Genomic DNA, 12,276 nt, shown 5'->3' on the forward strand with positions numbered 1-12,276 from the left:
GTATAATGAGGTGCCAATAGACTCATGATTCACACTCTAAGGCTTAAAGTAGAGCTCTCTGAAGATATTTTCCCTATTCCAAGGGGGAATGGAGAACCGAGTCTATCACAACTGGACCTTCTGTAGACACACACTCAAATGTGTGGACCGAGAAAGATAAACAAAATCAACGTAACACAGTAATATTACAGATCAACAACACAGATACGATCCTCATTTATTAATTTTATTTATATTTTATAAAATGTATTAATTATATAATTAAATCGATTTTTTTGTTGGTTTTATCTGAGTTTTTCAGGGTATTCTCTGAATACCTTGAAGGCCCTGATGGTTCACCACTGCCAAAGGGTGAGAGAAGATGGCATTGAGTGTGATTTAATAATAAATCAGATTAAGTCCTTTTGTAATAAAGTATGTGCTTTTAAAGCCTCGTCTCAGCTACGTTTAATCCACACCTAGTCCATAGTTGGAGGTGGTTCAAGAAAGAAAAAAGGCTTTATATGAGAAAAAAAATCCATTGACAGAATTGATCCTCCATAATAAGTCTGGCCTTCCAGTATAGATGCACCATTTACTTTAAATACAGCCATGGTCTTTTTTGTCCTGAATTTATAATGATAGACCTCTATTTTGAAACACTACATTTAAACGGTTTCACTCACTATTAAGATACTAAATGAAGATAAAAACGCATTTACATTCACTACTGACTGCAATAGTGAAAAGGAAATGGATGACAAACCTCATAAAGTTACTCATTAACATCTCTGTCTTAAGGGCATGGAGCAGGGAGGGTGGTATTATGGTATGTCCTGCAACCTTTGCCCAGGAAGTCTCCTATTCTTTTCTTTAGGAGCTGAAGAGGAAGACGAAAACAGCAGTTTAAAGTCAGGTCTAGGAGAATTACTCTGTTGGTTATCATATTTTCTACAGGTAAGTCCTTTTAGACTTGTTTGTGTTGTTGTAGATTGTTTAAAATTAAGGGTTACTACTGTATGTGTTCCTCTGTGACAAAGGTTGGACATTATTTCGGTCTGTTGTTGTTATGTGACCAGTGGTCAATTGAGATACAGCTACTTTGTGCGAAATGATATAACTTTAGCAGAAATATACAGTATTTACAGTGTATTTCCTCCTCTGGCATATGCTATGTTCAAAGTTAATAAGTAAGCAGTTCAAGACTATAATCATGAATATTGCTCTAGACCAGGCACATTAACTACCAAACATCATGTGACTCTGTGAGAAGGCAGGGACTATTTAATGTCAATATTTTAGGTATGATTTTGGTTCAGGTGAAATTGTTTGTCAGAAAGTCCTTCCCAGAACCAAAAGAGCTGTGAGTATTGGCTGTTTAAAGGCACCTGTTAGCTAATATTACACAAACAATGATTATCACAGCACACTGGAGAGTGTTGGTTGCATATATTTTGGTGATTTAGTTCATCATTAAATGGTGATTATGACACTGGTATCATTTTGTAGTGTTGAATCAAATCTTCTCGATCAAAATAGGATGAAAAGACAAAAACAATTGAGAAACAGATACCGTCTTACATTCCAATGTTGTTGGAAAGCTTTATGATAGTGGCAAAACAATAAAAAGTGTATTGGCCATGACATTTGAAAAACGAAGTATGTCTTTCTCACTGCAATTGTTGGGATGTCCCATCAGCCTTTACTTTAGGGATGGGTTCCCCCTTTTCAAAAAATGAACTGACAATCTCATATTTATGTACATTAAAAGTAATTTGGTTGCTGTTATTGCTACTTCCTTCCATACTTAATGCAATATACGTGATAGGGGATGATATTACCTTTGGACTTGAAATGCATTCTCACTAATTGAGAATCAAGTCCTATTTTGGCAGATTTCCAGCTATGTTTTTCCTTGTTGATCTGAAGGGTAGTAACACGAAATGGGCTGGTCTCATAAAATGTTTCCATGGAACAGAAATGCATTCTCATTATGTTTTCGAGGGAAGCTAAATTAATCATAAATTTGTTTCTAAACAAAGTCCACATAGGGAGGAGTTTGTAACGTTCATAACATTCGTCTACAGTACACTTACACATGTGACTTTAGTGAAGTACAAACATACTTATTTAACCTAAACCATGATCTTTTACTGAACCTATCAACCTGTTTTTATTTAAATGTTTCTAACTAAGCTTACTAACGGCGACTGTAATCTGGGAGGATTGTAATTGAGAATGACGTTTTGCTGAATGGACGTGATTTTTACAGGGTTACACAAAAGGGAATTCTGTACCTCCAAATTAACTGAATTAGTTTAAGCCTCTCCCAAAACCCTCTCATGATCTTCAGTAACATGTTATTTCTTCACGTTTTCCATCAGAAAGCAGAGATGGGCTTGTGGAGCTGCAGCCTCTTTGTGCTGTCCTGTGTTAGTGGAGCTTTCATCAGAGAGGTACATCTGGCTACTATATTTGATGTCGGGGGACACAAAGGCAGTCAGAGACATCTTCTGATGGAAGAAGATTACCCTTTAAGTAACGGTACTAAAATACTAAGTAAGTATTTCAAAAACGTTACCATCATGTAACTATTTACAACCAGGTGTGTTCAAGAACTTTGAACTCTATAACATTCAAGGTACAGGAAACAATTTGAAGTGTTAAAGTGGATACAATAAAATTTGTTTCCTGCTGTGTTCCCAGGGACGGCTGATCCAGACGAGGGCACAAAGTCGTTGAATTGGTCCTATATGGCCGCGGGCCTCGGCACAGCCCTCACTATCTCGCTCCTCATCGTGATGACCGTCAAGTTTCGTCTCTTCCATCGCTTCTTGGCCAGCTACAGACACTCTCTGCTCCAAGAAGCCGACGGGGTTAGCCAGTACGGTCAGGACGAGCTGCCCTACCCTCACAGTGTGATGGGTAGAATAAGAGAGGGGTCTGGGGGGGATCCAAGGGGTTTGGATGACGATGATGATGGCTTCATCGAGGATAACTATATCCAGGCCAGTGAAAAACACAGGGCAGAGAGGGAGAGAGAGGAGGAGGAGGAAGGGATAGAAGACAGCGACGATGATCTTCAGTTCACTATAGCATGATTGGATAGAGGGAGACAAAAGCGGCTTTACCACTCAGATAAAGGACTATAGAGAAGATTTTGATTGAAAGTCAGAAGAATAGCTCTGATTCAGAAACTTCCTAGCTCTTGACCTTTCAAATTAATCTAGGGAAGCACTATGGCACAAGGAAAGTCATTTTGGGCCCTCATATTATCTTCTGACCTTCGAGGAGTACTGAGCCGAAAACTAATAAATGTCAAAACTGAATGAGCCCCAGTTGCCTCAAAACTTCCAAAGCTGCAATAACAATTGGACTTGTGTACAAAATCAGCACATTTTAATAGTATGATATGATGATAGTTATAAAAAGACTGAACTAAATTGAAGTTTTTGAAGGATGTTACTGCCTTTCTTTGAGTTAATTTGAGTAGTTGTATCCAAAGGCTGGGTGCAGGATTGCCAATTCAGTGAAGCAAAAAAAGAAGAGATGATACGCACAGTGTAATATATAACATAAACCTTTATTGTACTGGGACAGGCCTTGTTTTGACTACACTGGGTCTACGTTGGACGTCATCTTTGTTCATCTTTTCATATACTATACGTTGCCCTTTGTTGTGCAAGCTATTCCTAAATCGATCTGGTCAATCAAAATGTTACCTTTACATTAATCTCCATTTATTGTCCTTGTATGCAGAGATGAAGTCCCAATTAAAGCTGAACATTGTAATTCTTTGAAAATGAATGTATTGTTTGTATATCCTTTTCCAAACAGTTGGAAGCTGCTGTTTGTACTCTGCTTATTAGTAATTGTAATACCACCTGCGAATCACTTGTAGTGTTGTTAGTAATTTAGTCATCTTTTATTCATATTGAAAGTAGGTGGGTGGTTGTTTATAATTATGTTGGCAATGAATTAACAAAAAAGAGGTAAAACAACTTGACACTTTTTCATTAGTTGTATGTGCAGAAAGTTACAGATTTAATCTAATTAGTATCCAATCTGTGTGGTAGGCAGGAACCTGCATTCATGTAAAATGGCAACAAATATTTCAATGCATTTCTATGTACAGTGTTCATCAATGATTACAAATCATTTACTGTATGAATATATTCTTTACAATTCCAATGCGTATTCATTCATTGACTCGTGAACCGTGAATTGTAATATGTCTGTTGTCAAATTAAGTAGGCTATTCACTAAATGGTTTATCCAGTTACTGTATTTCAAACTAAGAACATCAGTTTTCAGTTTAGTTTGTGCCATATGAAACACAATATTGTCCCATTGTAGAATCAATCATTACTGCACAAAAAGAACATGTGCAATTTTGAACAATACAATCAAAATGAGTTTAAAACAATAAAATAACAATAACAAATTGAAAGCGTGTTATTTCAGTGGGCCATTAATCAATAATGAGCCATGGTACAATAGTTAGCATTAGATGGACATTTGGTTCCACCGGTTTGGGTCTTAAAGATGATTTTGGCGCAGAGGACGAAAGAGAGCAGAAAAACGAGTTATTAAATCAAAAAGACTACCTGCTGACATTGATGCAAACATCCAGAATAGCAGCTATGCTACGCTTAAATTAACTAGCTTGGTTAGAAGGGAATGTTAGACGTGGTTTATTTATTGGAAATGATACAGAACATCAAAGTCTCGGGCAGCTCTTCTAGATAAACGCTAACAATAGGTTAATCCAATGGTTTGCATCAAAACATCAAGATGTACCGCTCACCAGATGTTAATATTGACATAGGTGCCGGGTCAGCCGACAGTCAGGACAGAACAGACTTCTGAAAGTGTGCTCTCATTCCCCACTGAGAGCTACAACTGAGGAGTGCACAAAAAGTCACACTTGCCACAACTAGAAAATAAAAGTTTTGAATCTCTGTTGTAAAACCTGAAAAACAAAATGCTTTCAAATCATAGACAGTCTTTCATTTCTAGATTGAAAAAGATACCCCCAACAACCTAAAAAATATTTCCCATCAGACCAACATTATATAATAGTGGTGAATTATGACTCTTTTTAATATGAGGAATTTTAGGATCCTTTGTGGTTTTTCATTTATAAAACATAGAATAGCGGATAGTGGAACATGCAGTACCAGCAAGAGAAACACACCTGTGCTTTTCCAGTTGGTCGGTATACTCCTGAAAAATTAACACAAAGCCAGAAATCTTTTTCACAGCAGTCATCTCAACAGTTGTGAGAATACAAAATAACAAAACTGTTCTTTGAGTCAATTGTAGAAAAACATACAGAGAATCCAACATAGAAATAGTTGTTTATTTGATTCGAACACCTTACTGACTCTTTATTTTCATGTACTCATGTAATCATGTTTCAAACGTTTTCCTCAAAATGTAGCCATTCTTTAAAGCATGCAGTGCTGCAGCTTATTTTGAGGTATACTTTTAATGATCAAAATTACAATATTGTACAGTATGCCAATGGAAAAGGACAGAATTGATCTAGAGCTATAGAACCAAAGCATCCTTAATGTATTTCTTTATTTAGTTGTTTGAAAGTCCGCTGGACAAATGTATTCTGATCACGCCTTTCAAAGGAACTAAATAAGTTTTTTTTGCCCATTAGTCCTTCAGATAAGGCTGGTCCTGCTGGAGGAAGTCTCTCTCCTGGCCGGGCCTCCTGAGATGCTGAACACCCTGACAGTCCGACTCCCCAGCGCCCTCGCTCTGTTCAGCCTCATCATCATCCTCCTCCTCTGCTCCCTTCTTCTTTCAACGTATAACACCACATTGTAGGCGACCACAGCTAGAACCATGCCCGCCCCGGCAGCCATCAACACCAGACTGGACACAAACATCTCCTTGCTGTCGTGACTTTGGCTGCCAATTGTTGCCATGCAGAGAAGCACCGTCCCACAAATCATCACTGCCAGCCCCACGGCCAACATCAGCGCGGGGTCGGCCCTCCCCCCGCTCTTCAGCTGGTCGATCCGACGCCAGCTGTGCACACAGTTCATGTCCTGGATGGCTGAACTGAGAAGTAGCTTGAGAAGAACAGCCAGAGCCAGGAGGCAGAGGGTAGTGCCCACCCAGAGGCGCCATTCCCCGGACAGGCTGGTGGTGGTGGAGAGGAGGCCAACGCCACCCAGCCCCAGCCCCATTATAAGGGCCACAGAGGCAAGGTAGCACAGTAAGGATCGACGGGGCTCTCTGAACCACCACAGCTCCACTTGATCTTCCAGGCCACGCCGCTGCATCAGTGTGGGGTCGAGGTAGAGAGCTGGGGGGTGACGGATGATGTGGCGGGTCTGGTAGAAGGTCTGCATGCTAGGTATGGATGATTTCAAGCTGTAAGAAGAACATGACACCTTGTCTTATATAACTGTTCTCTGGCTTCTGTGGAGACCCACTTGGTGTTAGATGAGTGACATCTCCCGCTTTCTTCCATCTGCCCCCCATCATGCAACCTTTGTTAAAGCATTACAATAGTGCCTTCAGAAAATGCTCAAGTAGTTTGTCCTTCTTGCTTCATTCTGTGAAGAATATGATTTTCATGAAGAAATAATCCAGCTCCAATGGTGAGGGGGTGAATCTCATTTGATCAAGCTCCTCTCAGGGATGGCCTTCTTCTCAGAGTAGATGGGAGAATGATCCTGACGATAAGGACCCCCAGCCTTGACCTCCACTGTGTAATACTCACTCTGTGAAGAGAGGTAATGATGGTGTTGACACTCAGGCTTGGTGCAGTGTGGACACATGTCTTCTTACGATCAACAGTCACTGTACTAGCGTCACAGATTTATAATCTTTGCCCTCTTTTCCCCAGTACCAGGCAGGACAGAGGACCCCTCCCCCTTCTACTCTCATCAGACGGGGACACCATCTTGACTGGTTAACTGGGGGAAAAGACGGGTCACAATAGCAGTGTTGGATCATGGTTTGGACAGAGATTGGCGACATTGTCCCGCGTTCCCCCACACAGACAATGGGCTGACCGGAGAACACAATGACTGTGCTGCTTTAGGCGGGGGGGTGGGGTGGGGGGGGGGGGGGTGAGCCGTGGATGGGTGTTGCGTTGCTGCTGTGGAAGGCTGAGTGATGTCAGTGTGTAGTGATAATGGGGTTTCTGTGATTGTAAGGATAGCGTCATCCACACACTACGCTGAGCCTCTTAGATAGGCCACAACGAACGCTGCCTCTTCTCAATGAGACGTTCACTGACACTATCCTGCTGATCTTTGATTTTCAGTAATACACTTGAAAATGTTCCGCTAAAACACGTTGCTTGAATTGAAAGGACTAGATTGACATTTTGGGAAATACACTTTATTTGCTTTCCTTTCTGTTTTGGCTTCTGGAGTTAGACAAGAGGGTTGATACGACTACTAGGACTGTAGCCGCTTCAGTTTTTTTTCAATAGCTAACACATTAAGACGACTCTTAAAGAAGAAATATTGAGAACTAACACTAAAGGAGCAAAGCTGTGCCCTAGATCTGCAACCAGAAGCACATGATCAGCCTCACATGTTATTAACCCTAACCCTAACCCTGCTTGAGTACTTCCATTTTAGGCTACTCCATACTTCTATGCCACTAAAATTTGGAGGCCATAAATGTTTTACTACTATACATTTATTAAACAAGATTGATCAGTAGTTACTTTGCAGGTTCATATAATTGATGCAAAAAATAAATTAATACCTGGCATTTTAAAAGGTAATTGAAGTTAGCTCTCACTTTACCAGATGTACATTTAAAAAAGATGTACACATTAATGGATCGATTATTATAATCCAGTGATACATATTTCTACAAAAAGGGCTATTTTGCACATGGGTACTTCTAGTTTTGGTACTTTAAGTATATTTTGATGCTATTACCTTTGTCATTTTAGTTAAGTACTGTAAAAGTATTTCTACACTGTAGTGTTACCACTTTTACTTTCATCCGAGTACTTCTTTCACCTCTTTTTCTTGAAGAGTTTGGTCTACATGTGCTCTTTATGACTAAAATGAGATGATAACTGATAACTTAAACAAAAATGAATTGACTTTCAAAATACTCCAATACAAACCAGTTGATGAAGCGAGCTGCAAAGACTCTCAGGTGCTTACATTAATTGTTCACTCACCACAGGCGTAAACACTTTAAAAAGCGAAAGGTGAGTGTGCCAGTTTTTTTTGGGACACTCACGGTTTTGCTGCTTTTATGCACTTAAATCTATTTATATCACATTCTGTTATGATTGCAGTGGAAACTGTGTGGAGAGAGAGAAAACATTTCCAGCAGCTTGCAGTTACTGGTTTTGTGTTTGTATAATATATATTTGTACTTACAATAAAAAAAAAGAATTTATAAAAGGAAGGTATGTTTAAGATTACACTTAGAAGTCTGTAACTGCTCCAAGAGTTGACATTTCTTGTAAAACTTTAAAAGATTTGAAGCTAATGTACTTGCAGGATTTGTGCTGATCTGAATTTGTATCCTCATTATTATTTGATTGTGCTAAATGTAAGTCTCTCTGGATGAAAGCATCAGCTTAATGAAATGAAATGCAAAGAAAAGGATGGTGTGAATCAATTGAGGGCCAAATTACGGTGACAAAACCTTTTTTTTTTTTTTAAGTAAATCTTTGTATAATTCCTGTGTTTGGCTGTGTGAATTGTGCTTTTGACAAAATAAGCCCTCTTTTCAAAATTCTGCTTTAGGAACCCTAAAAAATCCATCGTGCTGTGATGGATTTACCCCCCGGGGTCTATACACTGGTGGTGGTGAAGAGCTGAAGGGAAATACACATCTGGAGTGATGAGGGTTCTTCTGGGCTTGGCATGGCCCTGGAGCTGATGAACTGGAGGTGAAAGAGGTGGAGGAGGTCTGCATCGATTCTCCTGAACGACGCTGACAGGGGAGAAAAGAGCAGATTTAAACGTTTGCCGGATGTGCTGTGATTGGCTTGTGGGAGATGAGACGGGTCTGATTGGTTTAGCTGGGGGACTGTTGCTTGCGCCCTTGCTTATTGAAAGAAAGGGCGAATGAGTGAGAGAGGATTTGTGAATGAGAGTGTAGGAGACATTCTTCCTGCAACTTAAAAGTCCCTGCAACCAGCTAAGAAGTAACTGAGATACATGTCAAACATTGGCCTTTACAACTGTGGTTATGCAGATTATTTTACCCTCAGACAGAGCTGGGTTGATACCTTAGTTTGTTCATTTCTGGCAAATTACGCTTAAGCTTCATCGTTCAAACTTAGAGGTTATCTTGCCTGGCTGCCCTTATCTCCAGTCGTTGTGTTAAGCTAATATCTCAAACTTGTTAGCCTTAATGTTGAATCATTTAATATTTGGAAAGTCACAAAATGTCATAGAATTCCTTTCATAACTAAATTTGACTTGACATGACTACCTGCCTGCTATGGTTACATTTACTTTCCATCATGGCATCTTAGAAGCTTGTACACTTTCTTGTTTTTTTGTCTGTAGCTAATCAATCTTCTGGCACATCTGCTTTTTTTGTAGCCTTGTCTACAGTTGGCAATTTGTCTTGTCAAATGGGTTAACCCTAACCCGCAGGTGCAACTAATATGATTACAATAATAATGGCTTGATTCCATGGTGTTGTTCCAGGACAAGGACATTGTTTTCATAAATCCTGGCTTGCTTGAAGTACAACTGGCTGGAACGAGACCATTGGTAATGTTTTAAATTGCATCTGTTCATTTCCTGTACTGAGAAGTTGCAGATAGAAGGCTCTGATTGACACATTCATTATATATCCATAAAAGGTTAAACTGCACATATGTATCTAATATCATTTACATTTTCAGTATGCTATCTTAATAGGGCCTCAAGTGACTTCATGACTTCAAGTTTTAAGCTATGTCAGTGCCTAGAGGCATTCCGTACGTTTATGACCAAAGTTCCCCTCTCATGTGACTGAAAGCGCCTGTCAGCTTAGTCATGATATTAATTAGTAACTTGCCAGTTAAAAGCTTGCTGAATGACCCTAAAACCCACAGCTTAAAATATGCTATATAAATGTATTTATATAGCACATTTTAACACAAGACAATTCAAAGTACTTTACAAAAAAACCTTAAAAGAATTAAGACAGAAACACAGTTAAATAGCCAAAAGAATACGAAGAATACAAATGTCCCACTAAACTGAATGAATTCATTAAGAGAGTTAACCCTGAACATCTCAGTGTTATGAATGGGCAGTCGCCCCCTATGTGTTGAGCTCAAATTACACTTTCTCCCCCTGGTGGACAAAATTCATACGTGCAATTCACCTTTTGTATCAGTTTAGTTGAACATCACTGAAACCAAATATCAAATTATAATCTTCAAAGGTTAAGTCCATCCAAATGTTACCCTTTTTGTATAGAAAAAGAGGCATGGGGCAAGCTGACATAATAAATGATGGATAGATGGATGGCCGTATGGATGGATGGTAAATGGTATGAATCAAATGTCATCAGTATCCAACCAAGCTCTTTATCATTGTCAGTCATTTTGTCAATAGAAAAAAAAAAGAAGTGTAATGTAATCTTCGGTAACGAGGTTGAGAAGAAACACAAAAGTATTAACATTATGGAATTCCTTCTCTTTTGTAAGTGCCTCCACTGTTTCAATTGTAAAAAAAATAACGATTTCCTGCATGGTGTCATTCAGTGTCTTTGTGTTTCCTTTTATTTTGAAAAGTGTTTCCCCCCTGTGGTATGTTTCTTTTTAATCATTGGTTGCGTTCCGATAATCCAAAAATCAGCTCCTAAATTCTAACCCTATCTCCTATTCCTTGACCTCTGAATGAAACGTCACGGGGTTAAGGGATAGTGGATAGGAGAATTCAAAAGGATTTAGGAGAAGAGACTGCGGTACTTTAGAGAATCCGAATGCACTTTCACTATCTGACGTGTTTATGATGCGCCAGCGGACGTCATTGTGTGCGTCTGCTGCTGTGGTGAAACTATGGAAACTACAGTGTTCTATACAACGGACTACATGGATGTTTAATAAGAACGAGGGACTCATCTAGAGACTCTGCACCGTGCTCTGATGCTGTTGTTTTATGCTTTATGAACGTGGACAACAGAGAAACATATTATTCATGACCAAAGTTGTAATTGAAATAAAAAAGGAAAGTGAAATTTATGCTCGTCACCCTCTCCCTCCGGTCCACATTAATACAAATGATCCCAATATGTATGATTGTATAAAAATATCTTAAAATCAATACAAATGTATTTATTATAAACGTTTGTCCTTAACACCTATCACTGTGTACATCACCATTCAAACATCTTTTAAAAGTTGAACAAACCCCACACAGCTCAGTGAAATGTTGACTTTATTTGATCATTTCAGTAAAAACTAACGTTCATATTTCTCTTTTTGATTATAATACTGATGAACTGTTAAGTGTAAGTATCAGGGGCGGATCTAGACAAATATTCATGGGGTGGCAAGAGGGTGGCAGGAGAATTTCAGGGGTGGCATCCCCTGGCAGAAGTATATGCTGATTTAATCGCAGTCATATCAATCAATGTTAACTTGGAAAGCCACAATATTGATATTTTAACTCAATAACATGAGGTGACATTATTGTGGCACATCAGTAAAGCCTTAAATATAAATATGTAAGGTGGCACACGTAATTTAATGAATTTTAACTGAATGAGTTGGTTTAACTCTTAGACCAGCAGGGGTACCAAATATGCAGACTGCTGCAATAAGTACATTAACTGTCTCATCGATGTGTGTCTGTATGAATATGATAATATTAACAATCATATTATTCCTATCAGCTGTCAATCACTGTTATGATTCACATATTCAGTGTTATTATTAAATAAACTATATTTTTTGGAGGAGTTAATGATGAATGTTCCTCAATATGCTTGCTCACCCTCCTTCAAATTTGAAAGACCAGTAATTACTATCATAATTCAAAAGAATCAAAGGAACAGTTCAGCGCCCCACAACTTCATTGCAAACAGTTACAACCTTGACTTTACATCAGAAAGAAAAAACATTAAAGAAATGACTAACTGCATCAGTTAGGGTTAAAAAAAACGTGTATTCAGCTAAAACATACATCGCTGCAGTTATTATCCAGTAGAATGCCCGTACTTACTGGCCTAGTTAATCAAAGTGGTTACTTTTTTTTGGCTGGGCAGTGAAGTTTTACACACCGTCTTATTTGACTTTCTCAGGACTTGAAACTGTTTTTTGGGGGCAGACCCCCACAAAGA

The 12,276-nt window shown here is 38.9% G+C and overlaps 2 protein-coding genes across 2 annotated transcripts; one reads left to right on the top strand and one right to left on the bottom strand.

Moving 5' to 3' along the window:
- Positions 1-330: 330 nt before the first annotated feature.
- On the top strand, positions 331-4,170 carry LOC307019903 (uncharacterized protein; the record flags this gene model as incomplete). The annotated part of the gene is made up of 4 exons (XM_079651003.1): positions 331-351; positions 781-936; positions 2,364-2,538; positions 2,686-4,170. 4 exons carry the CDS (start codon positions 331-333, stop codon positions 3,078-3,080), a joined length of 747 nt encoding a protein of 248 aa, XP_079507129.1. The 3' UTR covers positions 3,081-4,170.
- Positions 4,171-4,321: 151 nt separating this feature from the next.
- tmem125b (transmembrane protein 125b) lies at positions 4,322-6,861 on the bottom strand. The gene has a single exon (XM_079651792.1). The coding sequence runs from the start codon at positions 6,348-6,350 to the stop codon at positions 5,655-5,657; it is 696 nt and encodes a 231-aa protein (XP_079507918.1). The 5' UTR covers positions 6,351-6,861; the 3' UTR covers positions 4,322-5,654.
- Positions 6,862-12,276: the final 5,415 nt, after the last annotated feature.

This window comes from Notothenia rossii, assembly GCF_949606895.1.
Source record: "Notothenia rossii genome assembly, chromosome: 9".
Classification (NCBI taxonomy): Eukaryota; Metazoa; Chordata; class Actinopteri; order Perciformes; family Nototheniidae; genus Notothenia; species Notothenia rossii.